This window comes from Stegostoma tigrinum, chromosome 1 (genome assembly GCF_030684315.1).
Source record: "Stegostoma tigrinum isolate sSteTig4 chromosome 1, sSteTig4.hap1, whole genome shotgun sequence".
NCBI lineage: Eukaryota > Metazoa > Chordata > Chondrichthyes > Orectolobiformes > Stegostomatidae > Stegostoma > Stegostoma tigrinum.
In genome coordinates, this window is record NC_081354.1 from 178,550,468 (window position 1) to 178,568,832 (window position 18,365).

General features: G+C 44.2%; 1 protein-coding gene across 10 annotated transcripts in view; it reads left to right on the forward strand.

The window, feature by feature from the left end:
* Nucleotides 1-18,365, forward strand: part of slc4a11 (solute carrier family 4 member 11) — a 212,498-nt gene that overhangs the window by 142,598 nt on the left and 51,535 nt on the right. For all 10 annotated transcript variants that reach the window (XM_048532852.2, XM_048532842.2, XM_059651624.1 and 7 more), the window contains 2 exons: nucleotides 6,378-6,581; nucleotides 12,014-12,098. In XM_048532852.2, coding sequence (XP_048388809.2) covers nucleotides 6,378-6,581; nucleotides 12,014-12,098 — 289 coding nt within the window. The remainder of the gene's footprint in view (nucleotides 1-6,377; nucleotides 6,582-12,013; nucleotides 12,099-18,365) is intronic.

The following is an 18,365-nucleotide window of genomic DNA, read 5'->3' on the forward strand; positions in this document are numbered from 1 at the left end:
ATATGCTGCTGGGCATACTTTCCTCTTGAAACCATGTTCAAATTGCGAGGGTGCTCTTGGCAGCCGACACCCAGGCCTCAAGCAGCTTCTGACAACCTCCTGAAATGATCCTGTCAAACTTACTAAGGCTTGCCTGTGGAAGATCACTTTATTGCTTTCATTTTAAGCTCAAATATTCTAGCAACTAGTCTCGCATTTTGGCTGGCCTTACTGGTGCGGTGTCTTTTCTGGCCAGGAGGGATGTGAACAAGCCGGGACAGAATTGGCACTGAGCTGGAGATTTTAGAATGTGGCTGTAGTCAGTCAAAAAGGTCCCAGTTGGGTCGTTGCTTTGGTACCTGGAAAAACATGCAATTTCTCACTAGCTCGTCCACACCTTTCTTTTTCGAAAGAAAATGTAACATGTCAATCGAAATTGAGAATGCAAAATAACAATGACTAGAAACTGCATTAACGGCATTCGGCTTTAAGCAAGATGTGGTGAAGTTGAATTGTTTTAACAGCATACCTCCTCTTTACTCTAAGATCCAACTAGATAGTATCAGTATGCACAGTTGCTTGTGTCATACAGAACTTGAGTCCTGGTGGAAGAGAGACACTTCTGAAGAATTTCATCATGCACTGGTCAGGATGGGTGCCAGCAGGTCAGATATTGAAGGGAGCCCAAGAAAATAGTTCTGGCTCATTTTTTGTTTTTAGCTCAACACCACCTTCTCGGAGCAACTATTGATGGGCATTAAATGTTGGCCAGTCAGTGATGCCTAAATCCCACAAAAATATTCAAGTCAAAAAAGGCACCATACCTGGACAAAGAGACAACAAGGTGTAGAGCTGGATGAACACAGCAGGCCAAGCAGCATCAGAGGAGCAGGAAGGCTGATGTTTTGGGCTGAGACCCCTCTTTCAGAAATGGGGGAGGGGAAGGGGGTTCTGAAATAAATAGGAAGAGAGGACGAGGTGGATAGAGGAGAAGATAGGTGGAGAGGGGACTGACAGATCAAACAAGCGGGGATGGAGCCAATAAAAGTGAGAGGAGGTGTGGAGCTAGGGAAAGGATGGGTCAGCCCAGGGAGGACGGACGGGTTAAGGGGGTGGGGTGGGATGAGGCCAGTAGGTGGCAGATAGGTGTGGGGCTTGAGGTGGGAGGAAGGACAAGTTAGGGAGGTGGGGACAAGCTGGGCTGGTTTTGGGATGCGGTTGGGGGAAGGGAGATTTTGAAGTTTGTGAAGGCCTCCATTGAGACGTTGGGCTGTAGGGTTCCCAAGCAAAATGAGATCCTGTTCCTGCAACCTTTGGGTGGCATCATTGTGGCACTGCAGGAGGCCCAGGATGGACATTGTCGTCTGAGGAATGGGAGGGGGACATGTACTTGGTAATCCTTCAAAGGACCAGTGCCTACGTATGAATATATGCAGTTTTGTAGCTAGAATATCATAACTATATTGCGGTTCCAACTGATCATCTTAAATTTCCTTTTTCTTTGTGCAATTTGTAGCACGCAGTGGATTGTTCAACAAATGATGTCCAGTCATGGAATCACATTTTAATGTAAATCTGCATTGTATTATAAATATAAAACAGTACAGTAACTATAAACAGCCCAAAAGTCCAAACTGTTGTTCACTTTTCACCCCACACAATCGTTTTAGATAACATGCAATCAACATTGCGTTTCAACGTTCACCTTATTGTACCTTTCTGGATTAAAACCATGTGACACTCAGTCTGGACATTGTGTGTTTGTTGCTGAAGTCAACATATGCAATACTATCCACCTCGCTGCAGTCACAGAATCTTCCAGCCCAGGAGACCAATCGTCGTGCAGATCCTTTCCTCATCCTCAGGATGAGGGTGCCACTAGCTAGGCAGCATTTGTGGCCTGTCCCTAATTGCGCAGAGGGAAGTTCAGAGTCAACCACATTGCGGTCAGTCACGTGTAAGCCAGACCAGGTAAGGATGGCAGTTTTCTTCCCAAAAGGACATTAGTGAACCAGATGGGGTTTTCTGACAATTGACAGTGGATACAAGGTCATCATTAGATTCTTAATTCCAGATATTAATTGAATTCAAATTCCACCAACTGCTGTAGTGGGTTTCGAAATCCAGTCCCTAGAATATTATCTGGGTCTCTGGGATTAAACAGTCTAGTGATAAAACTACTCTGGCATTGCTTCTCCCTGTGAAGATTCTGGCCTGTTGTAAAACTTAGCAGAAACTGTCAAATCGGATATCGTTTACTTGATTTAAGGAAGGCCCTTTCAACCCATTTTGTTAGGTCATGATTAACCTGTCCGATAACTTGTATAGAGATAAGAGTGTGGAGCTGGATGAACACAGCAGGCCAAGCAGCATCCTAGGAGCACAAAAGCTGATGTTTCAGGCCTAGACCCTTCGCCAGCTTTTGTGCTCCTAACATACTGCTTGGCCTGCTGTGCTCGTTCAACTCCACACTTTGTTATATCGGATTCTCCAGCATCTGCAGTTCCCATTATCTCGGATACAATAACTTGTATATTGTCGTCTTCCAGTTGGAAACTGATCATGTTGGTCATTCTGATCTGATTATTTAATTTTTAATTGTTGGTTCCTGCACTGACTCTTAAGTCTAACCTAAGTGGGAATAGAATCACAGCATTTTCATATCAAAAACTAGTGATGGTTGAAGAAGTGTCCTTGGTAGATTGCGTTGAAATGCATGGGGAGGAGAGAACTTTCCTCTTTTCGGAGAGTACCAAAATAATTTCAAGTTGCTAACACACATGAAGCCATTTTCATAGAAACTGAAGATGTCAGCTGTTGTCTTCTGCTTTACTGTGCATATGTTGGAGAATTACCACTTAGAATTGACAATGGACTTACCATAGGGTGAAGGAGTTTGGCTTTTTAAAATCCTTTGTTTGTTGCCACGAGCACTTTTTGTGAATTTCTGCAAAATGAAGGCTTCAATTACCAAGATTTATCTGAATGAAAGAAAACGATGTTTCATTGAGCTTGATGCACAATGTGGGGTTTGCGGGGGGGGGGAAGCACCCACAGCATGACACCAAGCGTGCACACAAACATGGGTAATAATGCAATGTGCTTGGTACAGAGAAGGAGAATAAGGATTTGTGTGTGTGAAGTCCTTGAGTTGTTACATTCATAATCTGAGACCCCAGTTGTTTATTGGTTGACTGTACCTTCTGTGGTCAACGGAATCTGAATCCTTTTGACTTCTTGGACGATGGTGGTTTTCTCAATTTTTTTTCAGCGGATGCTGTATTTACAGATGATGAGACCAGGGGGAGAGGGAGAAAGAAACATACTTCCATTTCTTGCTTGTAAATCCATTTTTTTCCTTCTGTTTTGCTCTGTTGCTGAAAGGAAGCTGTTGGAATGTAGTTCAGTGTGTATTCCTGGTCTAGGTTCATGGTCTTTCTAAGCTCACTAACAGGTATCCTGGTTTCTCGTTCACCCAATTTAAGAGGAGCTGATAGCTGAATGCCATTATCACCAGATGATTAATCCAATGTCCAGTTAATGTTCTGGGAACCCAAGTTCAACTCTTACTATGGCTTTAAAAAAACTGGAATTAAGAGTTTAATGATGACAATGAATCCTTTGTGGATTGTTGGGGGAAGACTCATCTCATCTGTTTCACACATGTCCTTTTGTAAAGGACACGACCATCCTTACCTGGTTTGGCCTACATGTGACTCTGGACGCACAGCGATCCGGTTGATTCTAAACTGTCCTCTGGGCAATTAGAGATGGGCAGTTAATGCTGGCCGAGTCATTTGTTGCCATAATTACATGACTGAATAAAATAAAATGTGAAATAATGTGTGAAGTTACAATCGGAGGCAATTTTTGTTTTAAATGCTGACTCGGTTGACTGTTTAAAATGTCGTTGGATACAGATGGTTTCATTGATTCCACGCAGGTATTATGCAGGCTGTCCCTGGCCTGTGGTTGACTGACCACTGCATGACACTGTTGGCCTGAATGTGTTAATTCTGCCTTTTGTACAGTTGGATATAGATAACAACTGTTTCTAGAAAGAGGTGGTCAATGCAGTTCTCGTGTGTATTGGTTTGCTATTCCAGTCTAATTTTACCTCTAGTCTTTCGAGTCTAGATGACTCTTCATAAGAACTCTGAAGACTCAATGTTAGCTTGCTTTCTGTCCATGGAGAGTTCTGAGGGTCACCTGGACCCGAAACGTTAACTCTGTTTTTGCCTTCACTTTTCCAGCGACCTCTGTTTTTCTGTTTGTTACTCTGTAAGGATGCTGCTTGACCCACTGTGATCTCCCAGCATTTTTTGTTTTCACTTTACAAATTCCAGACTTCAGCAACTTGACAAGTTTCCTTTAGACAGCACCTTCCAAACCCATGACCACTTCCAACTCTAGGGACAAGGGCAGCAGATACATTTATTCATTTACAGATTCCAGCGTCTGCAGTAATTTGCTCCTCCTGGAGTTTTTAAAAATGTTTCTGGAACCAAGATTAGGAACATCCTTTGGCATCCAAATACAGGAAGAAGTCCTGATCCATGAGGAGAGGTCTGGGCTGTTGTGATGGGACCTCCACTAGCAGATGGCGATGCTGGGAGAGGCTGTTGAACTGGTTAACTGGAGCCATTGTGATAGAACTTGCAGGAGCATGTGGTAAAAATGAGAAGGCAGTGAGCAATGCAGTTGGAGCAGTTGAATGGCCTATCCCTGGAAGAAGGAATCTCTTCAGGGGAAGGCAGTCTCCTGGGCAGAAAGATCAGACAGACAAAGGAGATAGTAGGAACTGCCGATGCTGGAGAATCTGAGATAACGAGTAGAGTTGGTTGAACACAGCAAGCCGAGCAGAAGGGTCCAGACCTGAAACGTCAGCTTTCCTGCTCCTCTGCTGCTTGGCCTGCTGTGCTCATCCAACTCAACACCCTATTATCTCAGACAAAGGATATTCTTTTCAAGCGGGTGTGAGCAACAGGTGTAATTCCAATAAAATTTTATGTCGCTTGTTGAACCCTAATTTCCCTTCATTTGTAATGGCCTGATGCCAGAGAAATGAAATCATTCATGAATCATGATTCCCTGCTTTATGATCTTTGGGCTGTCAGTTCAAGTCTCATTTTACACCAGGAAGATCTTAAGATGTGAGAAGATGATTGCGGAATAGAGAAGGTTTGGAGTGGACACTGTAAAAGCTTTCAAAATTATGGGTTGTATGCTCAACATTTCCAACGGTTGAATCTGTGCTAAGAGAATGTAGAGAAAGGGGAAAAGCTAATCTGGGGGAATGATTTTGGAACAAAAAGCCAGGACTGGGACTATATCAGTTTTGAAATTGAGTATTTTACATGGATCAGGTGACCTGAAATATGAATCCTAGGGTTTTTCAAAATCGTGACCAGTTCTGCTCCAAAATAACTGGTAAATTATTCACAATAATTAGTCAGTAATTCACTGTCACATGGTGCAATGATGATTAGGATGGGTTGAAGGCAAGCTGGGTTTGCTTTTGTCCAGAAAAATCTATAAAAGAGTTTGGGGAGTAAAATGGTGTCTAAATGATGTCTTTTTTATTCAAAAGCACAGACCTGATAGATCAAGGTGTGATCTTTTGCTGCAAAATTCTTTATTCCATTGTGTTAGAATTTGGCCTGAGTGCGTTTTAATGCAATGGCCCTGGAACTTTGGAAGTGTTGGCCACTAGAGGACTTGTCACTTTCAGCTTATGTGGGGAAAGCTTGGAACTTCCTCTGCGTCCCCACTTGTAGAAATGGCCTAGTGCTATTATCGCTGGACTGTTAATCCAGAGACCCAGATAATGTTGTGGGGACCCAGGTTCGAATCCCACCAGGGCAGATGGTGGGATTTGAATTCAGTAAAATACCTGAATTAAAAATCTAATGATTACTGTGAATCGATTTGTCATAAAAATCATTTGGTTCGCTAATGTCCTTTAGGGAAGGAAACTCCTTACTCGATCTGGCCTACATGTGACTCTAGACCACAATGATATGGTTGACTATAATCTGCCCACTGGGCAGTTAGGGATGGGTAATAAATGCTGTCTGCTCAGAGGTGCCCTCCTCCTGTGAATGAATTAAAAGGAAAATGTGCCAAGTGATTCTACATCTGTGTTTAATTTGAGCTAACTATTTAATTTTTTATTCCTTTTTGCACCTTTTTCCAACCAAAATATAACATGGAGTTAAGTAATACATCAGCCACGATATCTCTTTGAGTGGTGGATTGGGTTCAGGTGGGGTATCATGGGGTAAAAGAACAATTTGTGTGCAAATATTCTGAGCTTTTTGGGTGCTCCCTTTTTTTTATTGCAGCTTTTGATATTTCCTGGTGTTTAGTGTTGTTTTTTCGTTCTCCCACGTTTGCAGAAAAGTACAAAAACTGCCGTTGAAGTTGGAAGAACCTTTGCCACAATGTTTGCCGACATGAACTTCCGCCAGAAACTCTTGGAAGCCAAGACACAGGAGGAGTTCAAAGAGACCCTGGTTCTTCAAAGGCATCTGCTGACTGTAATCCACAGGGAGCCTGCCAGCAAAGATCACACCAAGTTGGAGGAAAACAAGCCCCCACAGGTACCAGAGTTTGTACTCGTGCCACCTAGACGAGGCACCCTGCCAGCCTCTTCCCCCACACCACCACCTCTCCTTGCCAGTTTCTCCTGAAATGAATGAAAGTTTCATTTCTTGGGCACCATTGCAAGTTAATCAGGGAGAAGAATATTGGGGTTTTTTCTTTCTAAATTGCATTTTCTTTTGGGCACTGTGTGTTTATTTCAAGGATGACAAAAAAGTGTCTTTGTTCAGGGTGGACGGATAGAAGTTTGTTGGCAGCAATCCCCCAGCCAAACATGTCTGACTGATTTGATGGACAATCATGGCCAGCAGCATTTGGGTTATTCTTGCATTCTGTGTCTGCTTGCCTTCCTGCACCCCCACCCTCCCTCCCTTGACGACACATCTGAAGGCATTAGGTGGATTTGTTCTTTTTAAATGAATCACTTTGGTAAGCATTTGTTAGAATGAATATGGATTGGGCCCCACAAATGACTAGTCAACCTCCAAATATTTAACTCTGTAAGCCAATATGAAATTCTGCCTGCTGACTTACGCTAGCTGTGTCGTCACAGAGGAGAGTTCATTACCCCCTGTTACTGTTTAGGGCTCTCGCTATACTGTAGGCCAGACTAGGTAAAGATGACAGATGTCCCTTCTGAAAGGGCATCAGTAAACCAGCTGGGTTTTCTGACAATTGATAATGGCTTCATGGTCATCATCTGACCCTTAATCCCAGATACTTTTATTGAATTCAAATCCTAACCATTTAACATGGCAGGGTTTGAACCCAGATCCTTGGTACATGAGCTGAGCTTCTGGATTAATAGCCTCGCAATAACACCTCTAGGCCATCAGTGCTCTTCTCTTCTCCCCCCACCCCCCCCCCCCCCCCCCCCCATGGCAGAGTATAATGAAGAGATTAATCAGATCCATGAATTTGAACGTGAGAATAAGCGAGCTAGAAATGTGAAGAGGTAGCAAGAGTATCTGTGATTTACCTAAAAATGAAGAGTAAATAAAATGAGTTTAGACCCTGTGGAGGGCGAAATTGTGGAGTTGATAGTAAATATTAAAAATGGCAGATTAAATGAATAAATTGTTTCTCTTCACTAGAGAATACAAAATGATATCCCAGTGATATCTGTAAATCAGTGAATTTTCTAAAACCTTTCCAGATTGTGACAAACATCAGTAAAATAAATCTGATCCCACTTGAAGAGAAGGAGTCGAAAACCAGGAATTCATAGCAACCAAAGTTGGGGAGACAAATGCCTAGTGCTGTTTATCGCTGGACTGTTAATCCAGAGAGCCAGATAATATCCTGGAGACCTGGGTTCAAATCGTGCCACAGCCGATGGTGGAATTTGAATTCAATGAATATTTGCAATTAAGAATCTAATGATGACAGTGAATCCATTGTCGTTTGTTGGAAAAACACATCTGGTTCTCTAATACCCTCTTCAGGCAGAAAACTGCTGTCCTACATGTGACTCCAGATCCCTAGCAATGCGGTTGACTCTTAACTGCCCTGTGGGCAATCAGAGACGGGCAACAAATATTGAGTTAGAAAGGGAAATTGGTGGAAAAAATGCAAGAGGTCTGGCCGCACCTTTTGGAGAGAAATCAGTTAGCATTTAGGGTCCAGTAAAGTTCCTTCAGAATACGTACTGCTCATAGAACACATGCTTAACACTTCAGACAGAAGGCGTGTTCTTCACAACAAATAATGGCCTGGCCAGTGATGCACATGTCCTGTGAATTTTTTTTAAAAATAAGTTGGATGTTTCCTTGCACCAGCTGTCCTTGTCATCCTAAGTTGTAGCAGAAGCCTTTGGTGAGTTGCTGAAGTGTATCATTGTTGCCGCTGCATGTTTCTGTACGGTGAATTAGAGTCATAGAGATGTACAATATGGAAACAGATCCTTTTGGTCCAACTCATTCATGTCAACCAGATATCCTAAATTTAATCTAGTTCCATTCGCCAGCATTTGGCCTGTATTCCTCTAAACCCTTTCTATTTATGTACCCATCCAGATGTCTTTTAACAGTTAGAATTGTACCAGCCTCCATTCCATACACATGCCACCCTCTAAGAAAAAGTTGCCCTGTAGATCCTTTTCATATCTATTTTCCCCCCTCACCTCTTCGTCCTCTAGTTTTGGACTCCCCTACCCTGGAAAAAAGGACCTTGGCTATTCATCTTATCCATACCTCAGATTTTATAAACCTCCTGTGTAAGGTCACTGCCTCAGCCTCTGATGCTCCAGGGAAAATAGCCTGCTTGTTTGGCTTGCCCTGACAGTGCAGACCCTCCAACCCCAGCAACGTAATCGTAAGTATTTTCTGGACCCTTTTGAAGTTTCACATCTTTGCTCAAGCAGAGAGACCAGAATTGAACGTGGTATTCCAAAAGTTCTGAAACTTTTATGTAGGGTGCTAATCAAACAGGGTGCTTTGTCCCTAATCAGTGCTGAGCTGTTCTATTTATATAGAGGCCACACCCATCCAGGAAAGTGAGTATTCTATCACGTTGCTGAAGAGTAGTGTTGGTGGAGTTGGGAAATGAGTAACCTGTCATGGAATTCCTTGCCTTTGCAGCTGCAACATTTATATAGATTGTGGATCATTTTGTTGTTTGACTGTACAGTGTCCTGTGTGTGTCTGAAAGAAGATGATTGGAACCTTCTTAAAATTCAAGAAGAAAACAAAATGAAGTTGTGTTTTTTTTTTGGCAAGACTTTTGGATGTTGCAGAAGTGCACCCTGAAGTAATTGCTTTAGAAAAGGTGCAGTACAAATGTTCTGGGGAGGGCCAATTATATCAAAAGAGAGATGCTTGTTCAGAGGAACTTGGCACACTTTTTTATGTAAATGGCGTGTGCTATGGAGGTCAGACCAAAGCAGATACAGCAACATTAAAATATATCAGGTGCCCAGAGAAAGTGGAATACTTCTGGACAACAGCCAGAGCTGATTGAAAGCAGATTCCAGACATCTAATGCCAATGCCAGCTTTGATGATGATAAGGCGGGGATTTTGCACAGCATCCAAAGTTTTTAGCCCGTCATCTTCTTACTTTGAACAGGCACAGAAAATTCTTACAGTACTCTCTCCTCCAAGCTCTGGTAATAACTGCATGAAGCATTTTTTTCCATTACCATTTGCCATCCCATGCTAGCCTTGAGAGTGGGCCTTGCGCACAACGGACAGTAGCTCTCTTATCCAATGTCAGAAAGTGGTTGGTTCAAGACCCAGCCCAGATACTTGAGCATAGCAGCCAGGCTGAAAAAATGCTGCGTTTTAGTCATTACATTACATCAAACTGAATCTGTAGTGTCTCTCATGTACACACGTTCTCGCTAAGCATAGGGAACATATTCTGCTGTCATGGCTGATTTTTGTTTATCTCCACTAACATCTATGCAGCCAGCCCTTCGACAGATTTGCTATCGATCCACTGGTAGAAAGCCTGCTTCCACATGGCAGGCAATTTGGCCCACCCGACACAGGTGATCTGGTCATTTATGGTTTGTGGTGGCTTACTATGAATAAATATGTCGCCAAATTTCCTACATTTACAACAGTGATCAGACATCAAAAGATATGTTGGATGTAATGATTGCGCTTGTGAAGTTGTCAATGCAAGCTACTTTTCTGGTTAGAGCTTGCTTTGTTACCCAGCATATCTCGTAGAATGGAGAGTGCGCTGTATTGGTGGAGTTGCAACCTGTACAGATCACTGGAAATGCTGAAATAACAAGTCATTGAGCTGGATGAACACAGCAGGCCAAGCAGTATCACGGGAGCAGGAAAGCTGACGTTTCAGCTCTAGACCCTTCTGCTACTGATTAAGCAATGCAGTCAACGAGTTTCACCCCCGCCATGGCAAATTGGCAAACTGAACTTCTTTTTCTGCCCTGCCATAATTTGTGTGATTATTGTAAAATCTTGACTCGGCTGATGGCTTCGTTCAAGCAGGTGCAAATTTGATGGCACTACATTACTTGAAGAGAAGAACAGACGACTTTCAGTCTACTGGTTTTAAAAAGTCATTGCCTAATTAATGCTGCGAATTAGTCCTTAAGTCTTAGCTGTTGTTTGCAGGGAATTGCTGGCACAAAACAGTGGTTGTCTTTTTTTGTTCCCTGCAGAACTCTTAATGCATTTTAAAATAATTAATTGCATGGAATGCTCATTGTGACAAAGTAGGTTTATTGAACTTGGCTGTTGTCCTCCAACATGTATTCCCGCAGCACATCAGCTGTTATTAATGGCAAATTGCCCAACATCATCTGTTTTGGCTGTGGTGCATGCTGAATTTGTTTAGAAACAATTTTTTTTAAACCACAAAATATCAGATCAGTTTGATTTTGCAACTGACCGTGCTTTGGACTCTGAATCTCTGCGCTGCTGTATCCAATACGTCAGAACATGTAGAACAAGAGAGATCCTATGAAGAGAGATATGCACCAACTTGGCCTTTTGTTAATTTCTCTAACTGCTATGAACTATCATGTGCCTGTGTGTTTTTACTGTGCAGCGGGAATTCTTTCAAGAGAATAAAGAAAAAAATGTGCATGCCATCCTGAAAATTGGGAGAACAAATATAACCAAGCTACAGGATTTAAATTCCAACCCATCAGCTGAAAGAGTTCAGCAAAACTGTTCCCGAGCACTTAAAAGTTCGACAAGGCCGTGTTCTGTAAATGCTACTTCAGTTTTTTTGGTTTCAGCAGTTACTCTGGCTCCAAGTAGAAGCAAGGAGCAGAACCAAACTTGCGCAAAAAAAAAGCAAAGTGCGGGCTGAACCTGTATGAACTAGTGACGCAAAAGCAGAAATTGCTGTAAACACTCAGCAGCATCAATGGAGAGAAAGCAGATTTAACAAAAAAGAAAATGACAGTACAGGAACAGGCCCTTAGGCCCTTCGGCCCTCTAAGCCTACACCAACATGTTGTCCATCACAACTAAAACCCCCCACCCTTCCAGAGACCTTATCTCTCTCTCTTCCCATCCTAGTCATGTATTTGTCAAGACGCCCTTTAAAAGTCACTATCATATCTGCTTTCACTACAGCCCCCCTGCCCCAGCAGTGAGTTCCAGGCACACACCACCCTCTGTTATTTTTTTTAAAAAACAAAGGTAGTTTCAGACCCAGTGACCTTGCTTCAGAACTGTCAAAGAAGTCTGCCATCCTTACCTAGTCAGTTGTGCATGTGACGCCAGATCCACAGCAATGTGTTTGATTCTTAACTGCCCTCGGATGATCAGTTGGCTCTGTTTGAGGCCTAGTTGGGCTGGGCAACAAATGCTGGCCTTGCCAACAAGACCCACACTCAACGAACAAATGGGGGGATAAATCTCTTGGTGTCGTGGTCAAATGTTCCTGGCTGTAAGCTTGTGTTGGATGATCACAGCGTTCTAATGTAATATCTTTTCCTGCCCGAGCAGGCTAATGACTTCCTACGGATAGGGAAGGGAATGATGGAAGACTTGCGGCGCAGGTTGCCATTGTATCTATCAGATTATACAGACGGTGAGTAAACATTATTATTTTATACCATATTTACGCTGACCGTGGCCTTACTCATGCTGATTGAGACCATGCTGAAATGTCTCAGGAAGCAAGTGCGATGGCCACAAAGTACACTCTATACAAAAGGCTTCTGCTGAATCACTGGTCGCTGTTCAGTTCCTTTTGGCTCACCCTGCAAGCAGGCAATGCTGTCGTGAGATGTATGTTTTGAACTGTTGGTCCTGTTGTATCCAGGAGGTTCGGAGAGGGAGGCTTTGAATACTAGGGAGGGAGAGAACCCCTGGTGGAGGAATGGAGAGAGCAAGAAGCACTGGGAGCTCAAGTGAGGGGATTGAGCCGATGCTGGAATCAGAATAGATGGAGAAAATCCGGAATGAGGGCATTGATCATTTCGGCTCCAACACTGAGAGAAAGGGATTTGGATGGTGGGGGGGAATAAAAATTGAGACATGCTAATTCCCTGTAACAGTCCAATCCGACCCAGTCCTTTTACAGCCATATTGTGTTATTCCAACTTGCATTTGGAGTCTCTGCTTGTTTCAGCTATCAACAGCTAAATAGTGATGAGTCCTGGGACATTATCTTTATATAGTCAAAAGAAGTTCTTCCTCATGCTGCTGTTATACCTCTTGTTAAAAAGTTTGACTCCCAGTTCCCAGTTCATCACCATGAGATAGGAAAGACAAAGTAGTTTGTGTTCCTGTGATTTGTTGGTAACGGGAGATCCAATGGTTTGTGCCCAAGACCTTTTGTGGGAGAATACAACTTGGAGAATGGAATGTAGACTGTCAATAGACGTTAAATTGAAGAAGGGTCTAGGCCTGAAATGTCAGCTTTCCTGCTCCTTTTTTGATGCTGCTTGGTCCGCTGTGTTCATCCAGCTCTACACCTTGTTATCTTGGATTCTCTGGCATCTGCAGTTCCTATTATCTGTGTCCACAGATGTTATTTAGCATCCAGCAACTTCCGATTGGCTCTGGGCCCTCTACCAGTTATCAAGCGCAGCCATTTTTTAATTGCCTTTAGATCCCTATTATTTTGCGTTCTACATTATCAGGCCTTTGCTATTTTATAAAAGCCAAAAGAACTGCAGATACTATAAATTGGGAACAAAAACAGAAGTTGCTGGAAAAGCTCAGCAGGTCTGGCAGCATCTGTAGAGGAGAAAAGAGTTAACATTTTTGGGTCCAGTGACCCTTCCTCCTGTTTTCTCCTCCACAGATGCTGCCAGACCTGCTGAATTTTGCTATTTTATCCTTAGTTTTTCACTTAATGCATGTTTTTTCCCTGTCTTAAAAAAAAATGAAGAGACATGCTTTCAAAGCTTCTCCATCCTGCACTCATCCATGGAGAGGCAAAATATGCCAAATTTCCAAAGGATCACAAATCTGTTGCATGATCATCTTCAAGGTTTAGCCATGGAGAATGGACCAGGGAGGTATTGCCCACCCCCACCACCCCCCGCCCCCACACTTGTGTATTTAATTGAAAAATAACATAATGCCTGGACATGTTCCTTTTTCTGCAGAAAACACATCCTCCTCATAAGAATAATTAAGTTCAAGCAAATATGAGTGACCCACATTGCGAGCCCAACTGATAATCTTAAGTCTGCTTATCAGGGTCAAGGGATACAAGGAGAATGGAGTTAAGAAACTTTATTGGCCACGGTTGAATGCCAGAGCAGACTCAATGGACCGAATGGCCTAATTTCGGCTCCTACGTTTTATGGCCTTATGGACACAAACATCCAAAAGAGCACGTTGTTTGATACAGTCTGTCAGTTGTGGGAAAGAATGAGCTACGTTCCTGAAATTGCACCAGCCCTGAACTTCCATTCTGCTTCCTGAACTTTTTGAGGTGCCCGTGTGGAGTATCTCGAGCTGTGTCTGCCCATACAAAACCCATCCATCTCCTTTTTTTAGAGATGGATATCCTACATCCTTACCTGGCCTGGCTACCAGTGACTCCACACCCTTGGGTTGACTCATAGCTGCCCTCTGAAATGGCCCAGCAAGCCATTCAGTTCAAAGGTCACTTGGGGATCAGCAACAAATCCTGACCTTGTCAATGAGCCCCCACATCCCATGGAAGAACGGGGGGAGAAAAATATTCAATGTGATGTAGGGCAGTAGTTTAAAAACCAGGTGGGAAAACACACCAACGCTTCATTTGGAGGTTGCACTGAGGTATTTAGCCAGCGTGATAACGAAATATCTGCAAAACAACAAACCAGCTCGGTGAGCCAACCAACCTGAACACCCACAACCCGAGCTGCAGATCTACTCCAAAACCATTGATTATTTCTCTCTGAGGTTCGGCAGCTCTGTCCTGATGAGTGTGAGATGGGAAGCTCCAACTGGGTATCTTATTTATTTTCAGTAATACTCCAGTTCGGTACTTCCAGCGATTTTTTATAATTTTAATAAAGTTTAAAATCTTAGAGAATTATGAGCTTGAGGGTAAGTAACTTCCTGAATGTGTGATTCAAGAATGCACCAGGGGAGTGGAGGCAGTAAATTTATAATTACTCTGCTGATTTTATGCTGGCACCTCCATAAACAAACCAAAATTACCTCATGAAATTTTGTCTATGCATTTATCAATTCCATAACCAGTTTGTGTTTTTTTTAAATAAAATCAGAATGAAGCTATTTTTCCTCCCATTGGATTTCCAGGTTTGCAGGTCTCTTTGCCCATGGTTCAAGGGTGTTTTGTTTGACATCAGCACAATTGGCTAATCCATAGCTCCATAAAGGTGCACTCTCCTTGGAGCTTTGAGAATTCAATCTGTTGTGAGTTGTTTGGCTGAGGCGAAAATCTCTCTTAAATCTTCAGAATTGGTTAGTCATGCATGAATTTCTGGAATCCACATTACAGGAGGGATATGACACCCCTGGAAAGGGTGCAAAGGAGATTTACCAGGATATTTCCTGGATGGGAGTGTTTCAGTGATTGAGAGAGATTGGACAGACCGTGGTTGCTCTCATTTCCAGAACACAGGTGATCTGAGAGGGGACATGATTGAGATGTACGAAATAATGACAGGCATAGATAGGGTAGACGAGAAGAGATTTTCCCTCTTGATCGAGGGGTCACCGAATAGGGAGCATTGACTGACTTCAATGGGCAGGAGGCTTAAAAGAAATATGAGGAAAAAGCCTTTCTCATCTGGTGGATGGTGGAAATCTGGAAGTCACTGCCTGTAAGTGGGGTTGGGGGGGGGTGTGTTTGGGGCAGAAACCACCTTCTCATTGAAGAAGTATTTAGATGTGCTGTTGTAATGCCAAGGCATTCAAGTCTATGAACCGAATGCCTGAAAATGGGATTAGAATGGTGAGAGATAGTAGGAACTTGTGCTGGAGTCTGAGATAACAGTGTAGAGCTGAATGAACACAGCAGGCCAGGCAGCATCAGTGGAGCAGGAAAACTGACGTTTCAGGTCTGGATGCTTCAGAATCGTTAAGTTGTTTTTGACAGGCACGGACTTGATCGTTCCTTGTTTTTTTTCCTTATGCTGTAGATCTCTGTGACTCTAAATATAGACTGGGGCATTGAGAATAACTCTCTAACTTTTTTCTTTCCATTTTCTTTATTCTTCCATCGGATGTCAGAATGTTGCTGACAAGGTAAGCATCTGTAACCCATCCCTAACTGAACTGTGTAGCTTGCTGGGCCATTTCAGAACTCTGCATTGCTGGTTCACTCCAGCCCAGGCAACATCCTGGTAAATCTCCTCTGCCCCCCCAACAATGCTATCGCATTCCTCCTGTAATGTGGATTCCAGAACCATGCACACTCCTAAACCTTCAGAATCAGTAAAAAGAGAACGTTTTGCTGTAGCCAAGCAAGTTGGAGGAGAAAACATATTAAATTCTCAAAGCACCAGCAGAGTTCCTATCAGGTCTATTGCCCATCTTTGTCCTTTCCAGAACACTATTGAATCTAATAAGAATTATGATCGCAGTCTGCAAAGTACTCCTTCACTGAAACTTCAACCTCTTAGCCATTAGCCTCACCACATAAAATTAAGTCTTGATGCTACTTTGCCTATGTTAAATGGTAAGTTACGCTTCAAAGGTACTTCAGTTGTGAAGTACTTTGAGATGCTTCAGACAACTTGTATTAGCAGGTTCTCAAATAGATAATTGAAATAAGGAGTGTTACAGTGCATTGAGTGTTGAGGCTTATTTATTAGTAAGGAACAACAGCCTGTGGGACAGTGTACGTTCAGACACTTTCTTGGCCTGCTGGGTTCCAGCCAGATATCTCAAAACGCAGGCAGGATTCATGCCACAAAGCAGAAGAGAAAGAATGGATAGGAGTGTTTCCACAAAAGCGTTTGGGTGAGCAGAGAAGCCAATGCAGCATCACTAACTTGCAAAGTCAGGGATCATTGTTGCCAATGGTAATTAAAATAGCAGCGTAAGCTTAAACTGTGTAAGCTGTAGACGCACTGAGAGCCTACTCCTCCCTCCACTGACCCCTTCACCGGCGTCCAACACAAGTCCTCCTCCCGGACACCACCCCCCCCAGGCCTCCTACCCTCCCTTGACCTCTTCATCTCCAACTGCCGTCGAGACATCAATCTCCACCCCCCCCCCCCCTTGCCCCTTCCAACCTCTCCCCTGCAGAATAGGCACCCTTCGTTCTCTCTGCTCCAATCCCAACCTCACCGTGAAACCCGCAGACGAGAGGTGCAGTTATAGCATGGTGCACTGACCTCTACATCACCTGAGGCCAGACGCCAACTCTCCGACACCACCTCCACCACCACCTATCACCCCCTTGATCATGAACCTGCCCCAGAACATCAAACCATCATCTCCCAAACCAGCCACAGCCTCCAACCTCATGGTTCCCCAACCCCGCACGGCCCACTTCTATCTCCTTCCCAAAATCCACAAACCCGCCTGCCCTGGTTGACCCATTGTCTCAGCCTGCTCCTGCTCCACCGAACTCATCTCCACCTATCTGGACTCCATTTTCTCCCCCCTTGGCCAGGAACTCCCTACCTACGTCTGTGACACCACCCACGCCCTCCACCTCCTCCAGAACTCCCAATTCCCTAGTGCCCAAGACCTCATTTTCACCATGGACATCCAGTACCTATACATCTGCGTTCCCCATGCAGATGGCCTAAAGGACCTCTGCTTCTTCCTATCCCACAGGCCCAACCAGTCCCCTTCCACTGACACCCTCATTCACCTAGCCTAACTCTCCCTCCCCCTCAACAACTTCTTCTCTTTTGATTCCTCCCACTTCCTCCAGACAAAGGGAGTGGCCATGGGTACCCACATGGGCCCAACCTATATAATAAAATGTGAGGCTGGATTAACACAGCAGGCCAAGCAGCATCTCAGGAGCACAAAAGCTGACGTTTCGGGCCTAGACCCTTCATCAGAGAGGGGGATGAGGGGAGGGAACTGGAATAAATAGGGAGAGAGGGGGAGGCGGACCGAAGATGGAGAGTAAAGAAGATAGGTGGGGAGGTAGGGAGGGGATAGGTCAGTCCAGGGAAGACGGACAGGTCAAGGAGGTGGGATGAGGTTAGTAGGTAGCTGGGGGTGCGGCTTGGGGTGGGAGGAAGGGATGGGTGAGAGGAAGAACCGGTTAGGGAGGCAGAGACAGGTTGGACTGGTTTTGGGATGCAGTGGGTGGGGGGGAAGAGCTGGGCTGGTTGTGTGGTGCAGTGGGGGGAGGGGATGAACTGGGCTGGTTTAGGGATGCAGTGGGGGAAGGGGAGATTTTGAAACTGGTGAAGTCCACATTGATACCATATGGCTGCAGGGTTCCCAGGCGGAATGTGAGTTGCTGTTCCTGCAACCTTCGGGTGGCATCATTGTGGCAGTGCAGGAGGCCCATGATGGACATGTCGGCAGTGCAGGAGGCCCATGATGGACATGTCGGCAGTGCAGGAGGCCCATGATGGACATGGGCAGTGCAGGAGGGCCCAACCTATGCCTGCCTCTTTGTAGGTTACGTGGAAAGTCCCTCTTCTGTACCTACACTGGCCCTAAACCCTACCTCTTCCTCCATTACATTGACTGACTGCATCGGCACTGTCTTGTGCTCCCAAGAGGAGTTCGAACAGTTCATCCACTTTACCAACACCTTCCAACCCGACGTCAAGTTCACCTGGCCCATTTCCAACACATCCCTCACCTTCCTGGACCTCTGCCTGCATATCAGGCAACCACCTAGAAACCGATTTATCCATTTCAAGCCCACTGAATCCCAAAGCTTCCTGGAATACACCTCCTCCCA